The following is a 20,665-nucleotide window of genomic DNA, read 5'->3' as shown; positions in this document are numbered from 1 at the left end:
TTAATAGATATATTATTAATATAAATAATGTTAATTTTAATAGTTATTTATCAATGGTGAAGAAAGTCAAGGTTTGCAATTATTAAGCACTATTATGCAAAAACCAAATCTTGGTGGTTTACTTGGACCTTACTTTACACCTGTTGCTGGTAGTGCTTCTACATTTTTACAAATGTATCAAACGGTTGTGGAATTTTCTATGAGTCCAAACGTCGATCTTTGTTTCGTATTATTGTCAAAAGTACGTTATTGTAAAATATTTTCTAATATAATAGTATTCTAATAAATAGTATATAATAGTCATACTATTTTTTAATTATTATTTATATAGTTTATAATGTACATATTTAAAGTGACATTATAACTTTTACTCACATTTTCATTTTAGTTTGATGTAGGAATCTGGTTGAATTATAAACGTCCAAGATTAAGTGAACGGTCAACGTTCATAGATTTAGTATCTAGAGCTCTTTGTAATATGGGCCTTAATCCAGAAGAAACGAAATTGATATTGCATGAGGTACTTTTATATTAAGTAAATTTTATATTATAATACATAATACATATGTCATAATACATACAGTATGTCCGTTTTAAGTGTCTATATGCGATTATTTCTGTAAGTATCAGAAATGCAAATAAACATTCATCGAACGTGATATGATAATTCATACGTGAGCATGATAAATCAACATAATTACGATAAAATAATTGTTTAACCTTGAGATAATTTTGGAGAATCCTGTAAAGGTCACATTCAAATTTTTAAATGGAATCCTATAATTTATTATCCATCGTTGAAGCTAGTATTGAGAAGTTTTCAAGACACCGTTTATAGATGTATTTTATGTAAGTCGTTATTGAGTTATTAACTTTCAAAGTTAACATTGCTAGCGGTAACATTACTAGATGTACATTGGATACACTTAAAGCAGACATACTGTATATTCAATGAAAAAATCCTTCCTATGGTATATTTCTTTTGATAATAAATTTTTTATAGTTATTTAGAAATCACCTACGACTTGTATTATTACATGAATTTCCTGAACATTATGGTGAAGTTCTGAGTGCTGTATTGAAAGGCAGCGAATGTCAAAATTTATCACTGGATATTTGGCAGGATTTACTAAACACTCTCAGTGGCAAATCAAGAAATACATTTCTGGCTCAGCCTTCTAAAATTAGAGATGATATTCGTCGTTATGCTACTGAGCAGAAACTTCTTTCTCAACAAGAGGTTGGTCTTTTTAAGTATGAAATATTCTATATATTTTTTCGACTTTTAATGTAAGTTTAAAACAAACTCATATCTTGTGTTTGATTATAGATATATGATACAGCTGTATTATTAAGTAGACATTTCATACAAGAACGTTTACAATATGGTCTTTATGGACTGTATCCAAAATATAGGATCTATCATGAACCTATAAGTACATTCCTTGGTATGGTTGGTCATGCTCTTGTTGCACTTACACTTCAATCTGATAGAGGCTCGTTAGGAGATCAATGTAAGCATTTCAATTCATTATAGATTATATATGTATTGTATATAATACATATGATAAATATAATTAATATATTGTATTATTTAAAGTGTGTGAGAAAATATGGCCTATCTTAAGTGAAATGTATTCACCTTGGATTGCACCATATTTAACACGAAATTTGAAAGATCCAACTGCTGCATGGATTCAACAGCTTACAGATGATCGATCTGTTTTACTGCCTTGGATTCTTGCAGATGGTCCATATGCTAACAAACTTGTAGCAATGTTTGTTGAATGTATTCGTTTTATTATTGATGCATTGCCAACATCTAGCAAAATTCTCAGTTTCGTCTGGCAGTTTTATATTACCAATTTTGCACATGCTTCAGTCAAAGATAATATTTTAAATGTTATTCATGGCAATTTTTTATCATTGCCATGGGATCGTTTCAATCCACAGGCATATGATGTGGAATTGATGGTAAAAGTGATTGATCAATATTTGCCAGATAGTCACTTATTTCTTGGAAGTATATTTACATGTGTACATTGGTCATCATGGATAAATGATTTATCATCAACACACTCATGGAGTACTATAGTAAGGACACATGTCTGCTTATTGAATTTATTGGTAAAATTATCCAATGAACCAAATGTTAGACAGGTAATCAACTATATCTGTATTACTTAGTTATATTGCTCTTATAAATAATATTTTAATGTTTATATGTACAAAGGTTTCATTTTAATTAACATCAATCAATCACACATATACATATACATAAATATACACAAATTATTATAATACTGGAAAATATTCTAAATGAAATTTACTCTGTTTTGTGATTTTGAAATGGCTTTTTAAATGCATTATACATATTTTTTTAGTTAAATTTCAAAGCGAGTTTATTATTTTATGATATATGTATATTATTTTTCTAAGTCATGAAAATATTCAAAGTTACTTAATATTCACTTTCATTAGTTGCTTAGAAGATTTTTCTTATGTATTCAAAAGGCTAACTCTGAGGATTAATTTATTAATCAATTTTATTCCAAAAAAGGAATTACTTTATCATCAAAAATAATTGTGAAATATTATTGCTTAATTTTATTCATTATTACTTATTTAATTATTTATGTAATTTATTATCATCATGTTATAAGTTAATAAACTCGTTTTGGATCAAGTCATATGCTTGTATAAATGAATATATATAATTTTTATATTTGAATAAAAGTTTTACGTGTAAAAGAAAAAAAAAAGAACATATTAATGTGAATTCAAAAGCATTCATCTTTTAAGATACAAATTATTTGATTAAATTGCAAGTTAATTGGCCTTTACTGATTGAAAGTTCGAAATGTATTATGTTCTCAATGTTTACTATACAAGATATTTACTCATTTCATGTTTAAACAAATGAGAATTAATAACAAGTAACTCCACAGATTGATCAAATTTTATTAAAATATTTTGCCTTCTCAATGGTAATAATAAAATTACGTGATAAATGATTGCCCATCTCAATGATATTTTTTGAATACACTTAGATGTATTATTATCTGTTATAAACTTCTTTCTTATTTTCTTGATTTGAATGTGTTATACACTTCTTTTTATTTGGCTTTTGCAAATGGAGATAAACATATATTGAAATAAATAACATAATTTAATACAGTTATATATAATTATGTTGATGTATACTATTCTTTAGCAGTACTTTAATCTAGTCTTAGTGGTAATTACTGTGTGTTTTACAACATATTAATATAAACTTATATTTGTGTTTTTAAATGTAGAACTTTTATCCAAAATTTGGCTACTACTGTATAAATGTGAGAAATATTAGAACTTAAAATCAAATGCAAAAATATTACAAATATTTTTACAATTTATTACAAAAGATATAATATATATTTTATATTTATAAAAAAATGAACTATAAGATGATTTGTATATTTTTACTACCTAAAATTTTTTTAATGCTTTTATGTATATGGTTAATATTATAGATAAAATTCGTTCATCTTAAAAAAGATAGTTATGATTAACAAAACATATTTTTCAAGCATTCCTTTAATGTTATTTGTTTTTAGATCATTTATATTTTTTGCATGGTATATTTAATTTTTACATAATATTACAAAAAGTGTTAAATCCAGTGACTTATGTTTTTGTGACCCCTAGATCATCTTTGATACAAAGATTTATATTTGTCAACTCTGACAATTTTTAAATAAAATGTATTTCATGGTTAACAAAATACACCTTATTTTGTATAATAAAGTAGTATAAAATTTATGATTTAATTCTTAAAATTATTGTTTTGAACTTTAATAAATTTTTGGAGTCAATGAGGTAGTAATTTATGTACAGCAAAAAAGATTCGCTATTCATATATATTTCATTAACATGTTATAGCCTCAGATATTGTTATTTTCTATTATATTTCATAGAAAAAATCTAAACTTATAAGGTCCAAAAATGGAATTATAAGTTTAATTATTATAAGTTAAATATTAAGGAATGTATTTTAAATTTCTTTTGCCAGTTTTGCTATATATTAGTTAGCTATACATTATCTTGGTTTTTTTTAAATATACATTCAAATTCAGTTTAACATTCTTAGCACTTATAGTAATAATAAGTAATATGACAAATGAGTTTTCTAAAAAATACATGAATAATAGATTTTAAACAACTTTATCATGTGGAATAGAATATAACTAGGTAATTAAATAACGAAATACATTTTACTTTAGAAAAATTTTTAACATTGTGAAGTTAATTTTTTATGTTTAACGTTATCTGAATGTTATAAAATTATAAATAATTGAATTTATTATAACACTATCTATATTTTGTTCAGCGAGACGAGGTAAAAAAAGTAAACAAAAAGTTCATAAGATCGGTGCTGAGCTACAATTAAGCAACTGCCGCACAGGAACGAATTTGTAGCAGTCCTTTATCGACGGTCCTCACAAGCAAGTAGTTTTTTATTTGCTTATCTTTAAGAGTACCTAAAATTGTGTATTAGCCGTGACTTTCTTCTACACATGGATCACATGTAGTTTTATCTTTTACTTCGTCTCGTTGGATAAAATATATTACATTACATAAAAATTTAAATTATATTACATAGAAAGTATATTTTAGTAATTTTGAAATTATAAGAAAATACATTTGAAGATGTTTTAAATAATCTCAACTATGTATTTAATCCTATTTATATAAGCAGTAAAAATATTTTAAATAGTAAAGATATTTGTTAGTAAACAATTGTTTATACAGTATTTCATAACTTTGCAGATTTATTTTAATATTAATATAAATGGGAGTCATAAAACAATGAATCTAAATTATAGAATCATGTACCCTATAATTAGACCTTATTTTCTATATATAGCCATTTTTATATTACAATTCATTGCAATTCACAATCAATATATTTATCTAAAATATCTAAAATTTTGTAAACGTTAATAAACTCTTAATACACACATACACACACATTAACATTCAGACGGTGGGCCGTCGCATAATTACACAAGCCGCAAGGTTGACTCCATTCCGGTTCTAATATAAATTGGTATATATTTTTTTATCTAGATTTTATTCTGTTGTAGAAAGGATGATAATCAGTAATAGGAATGAAAAATAACACAGATCTGTATTTATCTGTATAAATAATATTTATTGTCAGCCTATATAAGGCATACAAAATCTTTTACGATTTCGTATATTATTATTACATATTATCTTGTACTTAATATTATTTCTATTACATAAGATCATTTTCTTTACATATCGTAAGGAAATAATATAAAATTTTCAAATAACAATTGTCTAAACTAGAAATTAGTAAATTTTTATGTGCCAACGAATACATTTTTCCTTTCTAAAATTACCCTGAATATTGTCGGAAAGAGCATCTGAAGAGAAACTTCCTTCATTACCCACTTATCGACATAAACCATTAATACGTGATCTCAAATAAAGAAATAAGAATTTTATACTTAGGCGGTATCGTCACTTTGTTGATACCCGCTATATCTATATCAAAAAAATTTTGAAATAAATTTGTTTCTCTCTAAATTTGATAACGAAACTCAAGCAAAAAATTTTATTTCATATTTCTGGCTTATTTTTTTTATGATTAATTAGAAAAATTATTTTATATGAAAAAAATGACTTCTTTTAATTATAATTTTTACATTTAAAACAAACACAGAAATACACAAAATACAAAGAATGTTTCACTTTGAATTTCATGGTTAACATGCTATTTTAGTAGCTTACACGGAATTATTTGCGAAAAATATGATAAATATCTTGAGCATAATTCATATTGTTATTCAAATATGGGAAATTATATTTAACTTCATTTTCAATCAAGATGATTCTGGTATAGAATGAGTCACAGTCAAAATCGTACACCACATATCAGAAAATGTTTCGTCTCGTGAAAAAGTTTAAAGATGATTTGGGAAAAAATATTTGATGGGTATATATTGTAAATATATCTATATTTATTAATACAAATCAAATGAACCTTTTTATATACATGGAAAATTGAAATTGTTAAAATTTTGTCTAGAAAACGCTTCACAGCTAAAATCATACATTAAAAAGAAATTGTTTATTAAGTTGCTTTAATTAAATTTTAACATTTTGTTGGGTTCCCTCGATTACGTTCTACATCACATAATCTATTTTCCAACAATCTTATCAATTTTTTAGTAAAACTGGAGTCAATTTTACTCCATTCCTGTAATAATGCTTTTCAAATAATTTTTATTTTTAATGCTATGTTTCCGAATTCTAATTTCTAGTTCGTACCATATGTGTCCTATAACGTTCAAATCAGGTGATTGTGGGAATATATTTATTACTTTGGAAGCCACATCCTAGCTATATGCAACGCGTGTTTAAGACGGTCTAAAGTTCCTAATTTTTCAGCACAGCTCTTTAAATTATTTTCAAAATATTCACATAATCGTATTTGTTCATATTGCCTTCGATAAATGCTAAACTACCCACTTCAGCAGCAGACATACAACCCTAAAGCATCACTGATTAGCCTCCATGCTTCACTATACAGTTTAAATTTTTTATTTTGAACTCTTCATTGCCACGTTGTAATTTTATCACCCAAATGAATGATATTCAATTTACTTTCATGTGTAAAAATAGTCCCTTTCCAATAATCAAAATCTTTGTTCAAATAGTCTCTTGCGAAATATAATCATTTTTTCTATTTTTCTCGCTCACAAGTGGTTTATTTCGAGCCACAAAAATTTTGTTTTCTTAACACTCTTCTTATTGTTTCCGAATTTACACTTTTTCCTAAATATGTTTCAACTTCGTTAGGAAGTTTAGGGGCACTAATCCTCGGATTGTCTTTAATTATCCACCTTTCGTCATACGTAGTTTACTTCTTGTTGGGAGCTTTTTTTGACTTATTACTTATTCTATTTTCACTTTCCTATCGTTTTACAATATACTGAACAGTATTGACATTTTTGTTAATAATCTTCGCCATTTCGCGATAACTTTTACCATCTTCAAGATTCCTTACAACAGTTAATCGCTCTTCTACCGTTGTTTGCTTCATCGTTATTACTTTTCTATTTTAATTTCGATTTCTGACTTTATGACACGAGTTTATTGCTTGCTAACGAGCTAAACAATATAATCTTTCATATATTTCATGATTTTCCTTTGTTTCCAGGGGTTCCCTGCAAAATATAATGGAAGTATCAGTAGTGATTTTGGCTGTGAGGCGTTTTTCAGATTGAAATCTAATAACTTTATTTTTTTTAATACTTGGAAAAGTTCATTTATTTTTATATTACTACATAATAAATATAGATACATTTGTATTATATATCCATCAAATTCGTTTATCCAAATTATTTCTAAATTTTTTTATGAGACAAAACATTTTCTGATATGTATTGTACAATTTTGGCTGTGACTCACTGTAGATCTTTTCACTTACAATAAGTTTTATTTTTTTTTCTTTTTTATCCTTACCTCCTTTAAAGTAATGTATAAAATAAATTATTATAGAGAATTTTATATATTACTTCATATTACTCATTTAATTCAAACTTAATGTGGTGTATTTTGTATATATAGTAGTATAAAAGGGATTGAACACTTGAAAGGATTTGACTATTGTTCATAGCTTAAGTTTAAGAATATATTAATATATGAATAACATATTTCAGACTGATAAAATGATACAATTAATTGTGGAAGCTGAAAAATTTTCTTGGCATTATTTAGATGCTATTGAATATGATCACATAATTAATTGGCATCTAATGAGTTGTGATTCAAGAATTGTTCTCTATGTTCATAATAAGCTGTGCCATCCTATAGATACTGCTATACATAAGTATATACAATTTTATTTTATTAATCTAATTTTAATTACAAATTAGGCATTCTCTAATAAATTTTATTTAATAGTTTGTTAAAGATAGCAGCAGGCTATGATCCTGTGATAAGTTATTTTCATCCAACTACATTGAAAAAGAGACAACTGTATATACGTTATTCAATAAAATTATTAATCACTTGTACAGCTAAATATAAATCTTTATTATCCACACATCCAAAAGCATTTAACGATACATTATCAAAAATATTAGATGATATGGAAGCAGTTATTATAAATAGTAAGTATAAGATATTTATGATTAGAATTATTGTATGTATTTAAAATTATGTAAAGCAATATTAAAATTAAAAATACAATTTTTAGCCGTTGCAGAACCACAACAAATTGCAGAAGCAAGTTTATTAATTACTGAATTATTTTCTATTATAAATCAAAATAAAATCCTTATGGAACATCTTCTTACTAGTTGGACAGCATGGCTTTCAAAAAGAACAGGTAACAACCCAATTCTCCTGAGTATACTTAAAGTTATTGGAACAAGAGTTACTTCACCATCTATACTTGGAGAATTAATGGAATCTGCATTGGAAGCATATTTTGCATTTAATGGTATGTGATATAAATACAAGTATTATTCTGTAATTATTAGAACATAATTTTTTCTTTAACTATTTGACTAATTTTTGGAAGATGTTCATGATGTCCATGATTTTTATAAAAGTGTTAATTATCCAAACATGATTCTTTTCCATTTTATTTGTATAATATTTCTGATTAGGTATACTCATACAATTATCTAATTTTTTAAAATATTATGAATTTTTCATATGAAAGTTGTTTAATTGAGAATGGAGAACTTACTGAAATTTTTTTTCTATAACACATAACATAATATAATCATAACATATTGTAAAACAAGCAAATATATGTTATCATAATTGTCTTGAGTGAACAATACATTTAATGTTTAGGCCAAATAGTAATATTTTCTATAGTATTTTAATTTATATAATAACATCTATTAGACCTATCACCAACTTGGGCTTCAGTCTTAACAATTTTACAATCAGAAATACCTGGACAGCCATTATTGGAATTATCTTTAGTTTTTGAAGGGAAACTTCTTACTTTGTACTTCATTTTACTTAAGCGACTTCCCACGTGTCAAGATATTAGAGAAGAAGGAATCCATCTTAGAAATTTAATTGATTGGATTTCTGCTATTAGACCAATGTAAGTATAAATTATTTAGAAGTTATATGTTTCTGTTCTCGTGTTTATTTAAATATATTTGGTATTTAGAAATGTAAATGAAGAAAAATTACCCCTTTTTTGGGCAAAAGCTTGTGAATTAGCATATAGACAATGTCAGTATAATGAAAATACTAAAACAGCTGCTAAAGCACTTAAAAGATTAGCACATTCACTCTTAGTATTTGCTGATGATGGAGGACAAGGATGGGGGATATTAGAAGCTATTGGCCTTAAGAAAAATTCCAATTTTTCAATGAGGTAAATGAAATAAATGATTAATTATAATGTTATCATAAATAATATTTTTTATATTAAATGTTTCATATTTATAAAAGCATTTATATATAAATATTATTTCTTAATTTAAATATATTTTCCAATTTGTATTAATTACAATAGTGCACAAATTTTGTAAAATCTGTACATAAAGTATACATATATATTATTTCAATGAGTTAAAAATAATGTTTTATATTTATATAGGTGCAAATTTTTGTGTCGTGCAATAGGGGTGTATTGTTTAGCTCAATTGCCAGAATCAAAGTCAGATGAACAGTTAGTAAGATTTACACCTGATTCACCTGGAGTAGCATTATCAATAACAACTGAACCAGATGTAATGGAAGTTCGACCTAGTAGAGAAGCTGTTGAAGCTATGAAGACTTTAGAAGGACTTATATTAAACAAACAATACGTGACACTTAAAGGAAATATAGAACGATCTATTAAATTAATTAGGGATCCTGCTAATTCCTTGCATAATGCAGTAGAGATTATAGGTGTATTGACAACAGAGCTTTACAATCAAAGATATTTGCATGTTTTGATAGATTAATGCAATTATTTGCTTTAATCTAACTAATGGAATAAGTAATTTTATATCCATTAATTTATACTTGTTATTTTTTATTGTACAAAAAATTAAAACTACTTTTTGCATAAATATTATATAAATTTTATGTAAATCTAGTTACAAACATATGATTATATTTATTCATCATTATTTGAAAGATTATCTATTATTAATTATTTACGAACAAAAATTATTTATTTATTACAATTTGTATAAAATTACATATTTTACATTTATATATATGTGAAAACAGTATCTTCATGACATATTTATGTATTTATATATTTAATCTATATCATAATTTTGTGATTAAAAATAAAATATTAAATTGGTAAACTAAATTTTGTAATTTCAATGTGTTAAATACAATAATAGCATAAGCACCATAAGTATTGGATTTTAATAAACGCTTAAATATTATACAGAATGATTTATATAAAAAATCACATATTTTTTGTGGGAACTATTAGTGATAATTTAAAATTTTATTTAGCATTTAATAATTTATTGTGCTGTTTCTAAATATTACTATGCTCTCAAGCACAACTGTAGTGTGCGCGCTCTATGCGTGTTAAAGTAGATTTCAACTTTTAAATGAAAACGAACTTATTACGCAATTGTTTGATTTTTTCATTCTAATATCGATTCAGATTTTGATTACATAATACTCTCACAATTTTTGACTTTTTTGCTCTTTTTGTGTATATTATCTACATTTTATAGTTTTTATTTATGATTAGGGGAATTTCCATTCATAATAAAAATTGAGGGATTTCGTATTCACACGTATGTATATATGTACATTCGTTGATTCATATATTGCCAATACATTTTATAAGATACAGTTACTTAGATTTATCGTATAGTCTTATTAATAATAATTATTTGTAAATAAATTTTATTTATCAGTTTCTATAAGAATACATGTTATTTTTATTGGAGTATTGTCCATTGTCAAAATTTTGCCTCTTATAGTCTTTTTTTTAAGTAAATGGCCACAATTTCAAGTTTCATTGCTTGCCAACTGTCTTAAATATTGTTGTTATATGTTTGCTTCAGTAAAAAATAATTTAATAATAATACTCATACATACATTCACATATTTAACAAATTTCAACATTAATATTGTTTTATGGTATTTTAATATATTCCTCCATTTTTGTTTGCTCATAATATAAAAAGAATTGTGTTTTATTTATAAAATATGAAATAATGATGATATAATTTTTAAAAATAATATATTTCTGATAATATGTACAAAATAAGATACAGAGAATTTTATTTTCTTGCTACTAATTATTAATAATTGTAAAGAGTATTTATTCTTAGACACTATGTATTTATCACATTGTTATTTATTTATATTAATGTACATTTAATTACAATTTGTAATATAACATCTAGTTAGTTATATTTTATGAACAAATTATATATTTATATTGCATAAACACAAATTGTTTTCTTTTCTGTTATTAATCAATGATACTATTAGTAGAAGAGAATTGTTGAGAAACACAGTTAAATATACTAGCACTGTGGTGAAAATCTAATAAAAGAGTTTAATTGGCATAAATATAAGAAGATATTATTACTTGCCATAGATATTTTAACTGCTTTCCACTTGATTCTTAGATTTTCGACTGTTCAATAATTACAAAATTTCATTGCTAACTATAATTTCTTCCTTAATTTGAAATTCATTATATCAATTAGTAGTTAACTTTGTTTGATTTTACTTCTTAAAAATCTATAATCCTTTTTTATAAAAAATTCATTATCTACATCTACATAATACGAAGATAGCTTTTGTATTGTTAATAAAAATTGCACTGTTAAACAATTAACAAATTGTTAAACATTTTTTTTAATATTTTAAACGTTTTGTATATTACACTCTCAAAAAATTCACAGCATCAAGAATAAATAATTTAAATTGAGTATATTTAATACAATTATCGATATAATTGTTTTGCTTAATAATAATTTATTTAACCCTGATTGAGACCTGGTCCATGAAGTTCAATAAAACTTTCCAAAGAACGTGGTACGTTTCCACAGTATGACAAATTATAAGTATTTACTACTTTTGCAGCCATACATTTTAATGATAATTTTGTTTGAGATCTTAGTATTATTTCTGCTACACCTGTGTATATAAAGATGATATAAATATATAATTATACTTAATTTAACAATTTAAAATAGTTAGTTTAAACTATTAACAGTATAAAAAAGATTAAATTAATAAATAAATTTAAAGATCATTGTAAAATATTGAAAATAAGAAGTTTTGAATTTAGATCAATTTAATGCACCTGTAGTAACAGCATCATATGGAGTTTTGCCTTCACTATTTACTGTATCCATATGTGCTCCAGCATCTATAAGTCCCATGATAATGGAATGAAGAGTCATAAAATCGCTGTAAAATTTTGAAAGTTATATATATTATATTCTCAAAAATTTTATGAAAATATTTCTGCAAGACTTAACAAATTTTTAAAGATTTAAGAAATGTAAATATCTAGTTAATATTTAAAATAAATTTTTTTCTCATACACAATATATAAATAAAATTATTGATAATTTTTATTTTTGATAAAACACTACAAATAACTGTACCTAATAGGTTCTCCATAACTAACAATAACATGTAATGGTGTATTTCTTTCATTGTCCATTGCATTTACATCAGCACCACAACGTATAAGTAGCTTAGCCGTTCCAGCACAAGGAAATCTATAAAATGATAATTTTAAATATTATAAAAATAAAAAAGTAAATTTCAAATTTTGTTAGAATTATTTATGAATTGTAATATTCCACTTTAAAAATGAAGATAATAAAAAAGAATGTTAATAAAACTTTATCATAATTATATAATATAAGAAAAAGTAAAATATATTTATCTATTTAATTTACTTATAATGCTTTTAGAAAAACATCTAAACTTACTTGCAAACATGATTAGTATGAAAACCATCTATGGGAGTGGCAGCATTTACAGCAAGATGCAGTAGTGTCTGGCCATCTCCTAAACGTAATTCCAAAGCACAGAGTTTATGAACTAAATGATATGCCTTATTTTTATCTTGTTCTTCATATCTACTCTCGTTCAGTGTTAAAAGTTTCGTTAATATCGTTAATATGTACAATGTAATTATAATAGTAGATTCCATCTCCCACTGTAATTTTTAATTTCTATGACTTATGATATAATTTAATTCAATGCATAAACTACTTATTTTACTTACAATATATTGTTCAATATCTTTTTCAGAATCAGGGTTATTGATTTTAGATTTATAATGTGTAAGGCCTGTTACACAGGCTTCTAAGACATTCAAAACTTGGGGAAAATCAAGATCTACTCCTACATGTATCATTTGAGAAAATACCTACAAATAAAATTTTGAGAAATAATTGAAATAAAAAGAAAATACAAAAAATGTGTAATAAATCAAAAAAAATTTTTTTGATAAGATTATTTTAATAAATAAAGACTAAAAAATACCTGTGCAAACCTTAAAAGATCTTTTACAACTGGTATATTGTTTAATTGTTTCAAATATAAAGCATGAAGCCAAAGATCTATACATCTATCAAATCTAGCACTGTCTGCTAAAACTGCTCCTCTGAATATAATATGGTGTGGTACCTTCGGATTATGCTGTCCTAATGTTAATAATAAATAAAGATGAATAAGATAAAAAGAAAATAAAAAATTTATTATTTTTTCCATTTTTTACTTATTGATTATTCTATTCATTATTTATTAAGATGAAAATATAACCTAGTATCCTCTCTCGAATAGCCAGTGACTCCATATGAATAGCATTTTGATTATTTCTAATATTTTTCAATGCTTCCAAAGTTTGACATTCTTGCCAATTATCATATGCTTTTATACTTTTACCTAACTTTTTATAAATAATATTTTCTGGATCTCTGAATCTACAATATAAAAAAATTATTTAGTTGACTTGAAATAGTATTTCCAAAAAGATTATAAATATCTTTTACCTATCTTTCATTGCTTTCCATAAATATTTATATGCTTTTGTTAAACAATAGTTGCGTTCATCATTAGCATAAGAAGCACCAAGAAGTTCATATGCATCAATGGTTTCCTCTCTGCTAACCCTGACATGTTTTATTAGATATTCTACAACTTCAGCTCTAGTTCGTTCTGCTGCTGTTATTAATGGTGTCATTCCACTAACATTTTTTGATATATCTGCTCCATATGTCAATAACTCAGATACTATAGTAGTATGTCCATGTTCAGCTGCTAAATGTAATGCAGTAGTATCACAATTTGTTTTTTCATTTGGATTTGCACCTTTTTGTAAAAGAAATGTTACCTGTAGTAAATATAATTAAAATTGCTGAAATTGACATTATAAATTAAATATATAATTTTAAATTATTAAAACTACAATATTATACTTACTATGTCTAAATGACCCTTATATGCAGCAATCATTAAACATGTATTATTAAACTCGTACAAAATATTTATATCTGCATTATGTTCTATTAAATATTTAACTATGTCTAATCGTCCATTAAAGCAAGCTGCTCGCAATGGAGTAGATAGATTTTTAGTACGATGATCAACATTAGCACCAGCCTTTACTAATATTTTTACAACTGTCAAATGTCCTGCTGCAGCAGCGCACCATAAAGCAGTTGCATTTTCAATACTATATCCATCATCAAATCTAACTGTTCCTTCTTGTTCCAAGTCAGGTTTAAATTTATCGAGCAATATTTTAACTACTTTATCACGACCATATCGTGCTGCTATTATTAAGAGTGTACAATATTGTCCACTATCGTATAATACTTTTTGGTTGATTATAGCATTAATCATCTTGGAATCTTTACTATTAAGAAGATTATAAAGAATAATAGCCATTCCATCTTTAGCAGCATAATAAATACACATTAAAAATAATCTATAATTTTAAATATTATAAAAATAAAAAAGTAAATTTCAAATTTTGTTAGAATTATTTATGAATTGTAATATTCCACTTTAAAAATGAAGATAATAAAAAAGAATGTTAATAAAACTTTATCATAATTATATAATATAAGAAAAAGTAAAATATATTTATCTATTTAATTTACTTATAATGCTTTTAGAAAAACATCTAAACTTACTTGCAAACATGATTAGTATGAAAACCATCTATGGGAGTGGCAGCATTTACAGCAAGATGCAGTAGTGTCTGGCCATCTCCTAAACGTAATTCCAAAGCACAGAGTTTATGAACTAAATGATATGCCTTATTTTTATCTTGTTCTTCATATCTACTCTCGTTCAGTGTTAAAAGTTTCGTTAATATCGTTAATATGTACAATGTAATTATAATAGTAGATTCCATCTCCCACTGTAATTTTTAATTTCTATGACTTATGATATAATTTAATTCAATGCATAAACTACTTATTTTACTTACAATATATTGTTCAATATCTTTTTCAGAATCAGGGTTATTGATTTTAGATTTATAATGTGTAAGGCCTGTTACACAGGCTTCTAAGACATTCAAAACTTGGGGAAAATCAAGATCTACTCCTACATGTATCATTTGAGAAAATACCTACAAATAAAATTTTGAGAAATAATTGAAATAAAAAGAAAATACAAAAAATGTGTAATAAATCAAAAAAAATTTTTTTGATAAGATTATTTTAATAAATAAAGACTAAAAAATACCTGTGCAAACCTTAAAAGATCTTTTACAACTGGTATATTGTTTAATTGTTTCAAATATAAAGCATGAAGCCAAAGATCTATACATCTATCAAATCTAGCACTGTCTGCTAAAACTGCTCCTCTGAATATAATATGGTGTGGTACCTTCGGATTATGCTGTCCTAATGTTAATAATAAATAAAGATGAATAAGATAAAAAGAAAATAAAAAATTTATTATTTTTTCCATTTTTTACTTATTGATTATTCTATTCATTATTTATTAAGATGAAAATATAACCTAGTATCCTCTCTCGAATAGCCAGTGACTCCATATGAATAGCATTTTGATTATTTCTAATATTTTTCAATGCTTCCAAAGTTTGACATTCTTGCCAATTATCATATGCTTTTATACTTTTACCTAACTTTTTATAAATAATATTTTCTGGATCTCTGAATCTACAATATAAAAAAATTATTTAGTTGACTTGAAATAGTATTTCCAAAAAGATTATAAATATCTTTTACCTATCTTTCATTGCTTTCCATAAATATTTATATGCTTTTGTTAAACAATAGTTGCGTTCATCATTAGCATAAGAAGCACCAAGAAGTTCATATGCATCAATGGTTTCCTCTCTGCTAACCCTGACATGTTTTATTAGATATTCTACAACTTCAGCTCTAGTTCGTTCTGCTGCTGTTATTAATGGTGTCATTCCACTAACATTTTTTGATATATCTGCTCCATATGTCAATAACTCAGATACTATAGTAGTATGTCCATGTTCAGCTGCTAAATGTAATGCAGTAGTATCACAATTTGTTTTTTCATTTGGATTTGCACCTTTTTGTAAAAGAAATGTTACCTGTAGTAAATATAATTAAAATTGCTGAAATTGACATTATAAATTAAATATATAATTTTAAATTATTAAAACTACAATATTATACTTACTATGTCTAAATGACCCTTATATGCAGCAATCATTAAACATGTATTATTAAACTCGTACAAAATATTTATATCTGCATTATGTTCTATTAAATATTTAACTATGTCTAATCGTCCATTAAAGCAAGCTGCTCGCAATGGAGTAGATAGATTTTTAGTACGATGATCAACATTAGCACCAGCCTTTACTAATATTTTTACAACTGTCAAATGTCCTGCTGCAGCAGCGCACCATAAAGCAGTTGCATTTTCAATACTATATCCATCATCAAATCTAACTGTTCCTTCTTGTTCCAAGTCAGGTTTAAATTTATCGAGCAATATTTTAACTACTTTATCACGACCATATCGTGCTGCTATTATTAAGAGTGTACAATATTGTCCACTATCGTATAATACTTTTTGGTTGATTATAGCATTAATCATCTTGGAATCTTTACTATTAAGAAGATTATAAAGAATAATAGCCATTCCATCTTTAGCAGCATAATAAATACACATTAAAAATAATCGCGATATTTGTGTTGAATCTTCATCGAATTTAATAATTTCCATTTTGTCAAATATTTGCTTTGTATGCTTCTTTTATATATTAAATATAATATAAAAATATATTTACTACAATTTTCCTTTCTTGATGAAATTTGTCGATGTCATTCTAACCTCGAAATTTTCACAATATACATTAAATTTTAGTAGAAACTTTGAAATCTCTTTGAAAGTATATAATAATATACCGATAATTTTGTATAATAACAATGTTCGATCTTAATAAATCTTATTTACTGTTGCTACAATCACTGCTATTTTTATAACTGCTTAATAATTATTTTCAGACTTTCAATACATATTACACTATCATAAGTTCTATTTTAAAGTCATCTTCACTTTATTTTTAAAAACCTTAAATGGAAAAATGAAATAAATAATTTTACTTTTTTTTACAGTTATTCTACATAATAACTTATGTAGTATTTCGGTTATGATGAAATTAAGAAAAATAAACAATGTATTAATTTTAAAATATACAAAAAATCTAATTTGTATAAAGTTTGTAATATAAGATTTAAGTATATACATGTTACTTTCAAAAGCCTTAAATTTTTAAGTAAACTTTAAATTGTAATACACAACTGTACAAAAAATTACAGTAACGAAGTTTGAATATTTCTCTCGTTTCTTTACAGTAGTTTGTATTAATAAATATATAAAATAAATTAAATCAAATAATATTTAATTTTAGTCTTTATTGATATAACTAAATTTACATTCTTGTTAACCAAACTTCTACTACAATATAGATTAACGTTAAAAGTACAATATAATTTCACAACATAAATCTTTAAGAATATGTGGTCATATTCTTATCACAGTATAATTTCTTGAACATAGATTAACTAGTTTTATGTATAGTACTAAGAAATGCCACATGTGTATCTATAGTTGGAGGGAGATTTAACTGAACAATTAATATAAAAGACGTTTCATTTAGTTAGTTCATTTTCATATTTCTTTTATTTTTAGTAACAGTTTAGTAGAAAAAATAATTTAATTTTGTACATAGTATTATAATAATCTATATTGAATTATTCGTTTGTAGGTATTAGGATAACTTAAGATAAACAAAACTACAAAATGTTTGTTTCGTTATTTCTTACTACCTACTATTTGATTATTCTGTAATTTTTAAATGTATAGCATAAATATGAGTTTTGTCGCTAAAAATAATTTTGAATTCTAATTGATATAATAATAGAAATATCTCATCCCTGTAAAAAAATTTTATTGAGTATTTAAAAATAAACGATTATCATCTCAAATATTGCATAAATTATAGAACAATTATAGGGTAATTATATTACAAAAAGTGTTTTTAACAATTTTTATAATTAATACAAACTTGTAGAGTTCTTTTTTACCAATACTGTGCCCTCAATATATGAATAATAGCAAATTTGTTGTCACTATTTCCACTATCGAAGAAGAGAAAAACAAAAAATTATAGGGTAGACCTATTATAGATAATAAATAAGCACGAGTGAGGGCATAGGATGATTATCATCCAATGTATTTATTTGTCCAAATTATTTGTTTTAAAGATTTCTCCCTAGATCATCTTTACCATTTTAATGTCATTTTAAAAGTAACTAGCTCGGTATAACAATAAAGTTACATTACTAGCAATTGAAATTAAAACTAAAAATAACTATGAAATTTCAAATATCATACAGAACGGAATATTTTATAATGTTTATCTTATAATATATTATTAAAATTATAATATAAATATATAAATTATAAATATAAATAGAAATTATAATATAAATATTATTAAAATACTTGTTTATCTTTATATAGATTGTTAATTATGTATTTTCATTGTTGAAACAAGTAATCGAATGAATATGATTTTTTTCTTTCATGTAAGAGAGTTTGAGTTTCATAAAATTTATATTTTTTAATGAAAAATATTTTTTGAAAATAAGTATTTTTACTATTCAGGAATTATATGTAAATTTTTATTTTGATGATTTATAAACGGGTCATAATTGAAAACTTGAACGAATATTATTGTATTTTTTGAAATTTATTCTGCAGTTCCAACTTTTTATATATTACTTATTTGAAAATTTGTATTAGAATGAATTATTAAATCTTGCTTTATTCATTAATTTAAGTAAAAAAATAACACGATAGAACTTGATTTACTATTGAATCTTGGAAATCTAGGAGCATTCTAGAGAAGGATTAGAATAGAGATTTCTATAAGAAGAGAATTTTAAATTCATTATATTTCTATGTCTTAAATAATTAGCACTTCAAGCTAATTTTGTAAGATGTAATCTATTATACAATTTAATAGTTAGCTTAAATTTTCGCGTACGCTTTACCTATGTTTACAAGTATAAATAATAACTAACAATCAGTACAAAATAGTTTTAGGTTGGTAACTGTACGGTGTACAGAATTATAATAAGAAATGCATGTATGAAAAAGTAAGATAATTTATTTTAATGCTTAGAAGAAGTGTATAATTTTGTTTATTTTACTCTTGTTTGTTTGAATTTTGTATTGCATTAGTGACATAATTTCGTTTTGTTGCAATAATGATTGCATGTAATCATAACCAAATAATTACAAGATCCAAAAAGGTTAATATTATTTACTATTATATTAATTCTAATATTTTTTGATATTATGTACACATTTTATGTAATGTTTTGACTTAGACTTAAAAGTATGTGGTAATTTTTTGACATTTGAAACTATAATATTATACACGTATTTTAAATAATTTGTGTTATAATGATTCATTATAAATTTATAACATTAGGGTAGAATACATATATTATGATTATAAAAGAAGTTAAAATAGTACATATATGAGTATATCATAGCATCTGAGAATCATTAGGCATTCAGCACTTGAAAAGAACAAAAATAATTCATACCTAACTATACCAAATTTGAAAAATTCATATATAATCTCATTTTGTTTTGTGTATTACAATGAGTTATGATTGATCAGTTTAACTTATCCTTTTTCAATTTCATTGATAGAAAAGTAGACAAGTTCATTTAGTTCATTAAATGATTAATTTGAGTACAACTTAAACAATTTAAAAACAAATACATGTTTATTTATATTTCTAAAAATTATTTTTATATATTGTATTCATTATAAGCTAGTCGTGAGATGCAATTTTTTATACTTTGTATAGATAAATTATTGAATAATGTTGTTTTTAAATAGTTTATTTTAATCTTTGTCTTAATGTTTATGTTGTTAATATGACATAATGTTATATTTTTGGGGTCTTTACTCCTTTATTCATGATATATAATTTTAATAATATTTTTAAGTATATATTTATATAATTTTATATATTATTATATTATATATCATTTTTAAGTATATAGTTTACATTTAAAGATAAATTATTTTTAATTGTTTATTATGTTTTATTTTTAAAAGTTATTTTAA

At 24.4% G+C, this 20,665-nt stretch overlaps 2 protein-coding genes across 2 annotated transcripts in view; one reads left to right on the top strand and one right to left on the bottom strand.

The window, feature by feature from the left end:
- Positions 1-9,998, top strand: part of Epg5 (ectopic P-granules autophagy protein 5) — a 17,770-nt gene extending 7,772 nt beyond the window's left edge. The window contains exons 19-29 of the mRNA XM_017903733.1: positions 44-241; positions 389-520; positions 1,004-1,240; positions 1,331-1,514; positions 1,601-2,160; positions 7,734-7,903; positions 7,978-8,186; positions 8,273-8,518; positions 8,935-9,142; positions 9,212-9,421; positions 9,647-9,998. Coding sequence (XP_017759222.1) covers positions 44-241; positions 389-520; positions 1,004-1,240; positions 1,331-1,514; positions 1,601-2,160; positions 7,734-7,903; positions 7,978-8,186; positions 8,273-8,518; positions 8,935-9,142; positions 9,212-9,421; positions 9,647-9,998 — 2,706 coding nt within the window. The remainder of the gene's footprint in view (positions 1-43; positions 242-388; positions 521-1,003; positions 1,241-1,330; positions 1,515-1,600; positions 2,161-7,733; positions 7,904-7,977; positions 8,187-8,272; positions 8,519-8,934; positions 9,143-9,211; positions 9,422-9,646) is intronic.
- A 2,006-nt stretch (positions 9,999-12,004) lies between these two features.
- On the bottom strand, positions 12,005-17,235 carry LOC108550062 (protein fem-1 homolog B). The gene is made up of 9 exons (XM_017903661.1): positions 16,684-17,235; positions 16,254-16,594; positions 16,024-16,184; positions 15,745-15,905; positions 15,485-15,628; positions 15,186-15,415; positions 12,639-12,755; positions 12,332-12,438; positions 12,005-12,162 (listed from the first exon to the last, which is right to left on the bottom strand). Exons 1-9 carry the CDS (start codon positions 17,233-17,235, stop codon positions 12,005-12,007), a joined length of 1,971 nt encoding a protein of 656 aa, XP_017759150.1.
- Between the last annotated feature and the right edge of the window lie 3,430 nt (positions 17,236-20,665).

The sequence above is a fragment of the Eufriesea mexicana genome, unplaced genomic scaffold (genome assembly GCF_001483705.2).
Source record: "Eufriesea mexicana isolate 0111107269 unplaced genomic scaffold, ASM148370v2 scaffold2467, whole genome shotgun sequence".
Taxonomy (NCBI): Eukaryota; Metazoa; Arthropoda; class Insecta; order Hymenoptera; family Apidae; genus Eufriesea; species Eufriesea mexicana.
Note: the sequence above shows the minus strand (reverse complement) of the source record. Positions and strands in the feature narration are given on the sequence as shown.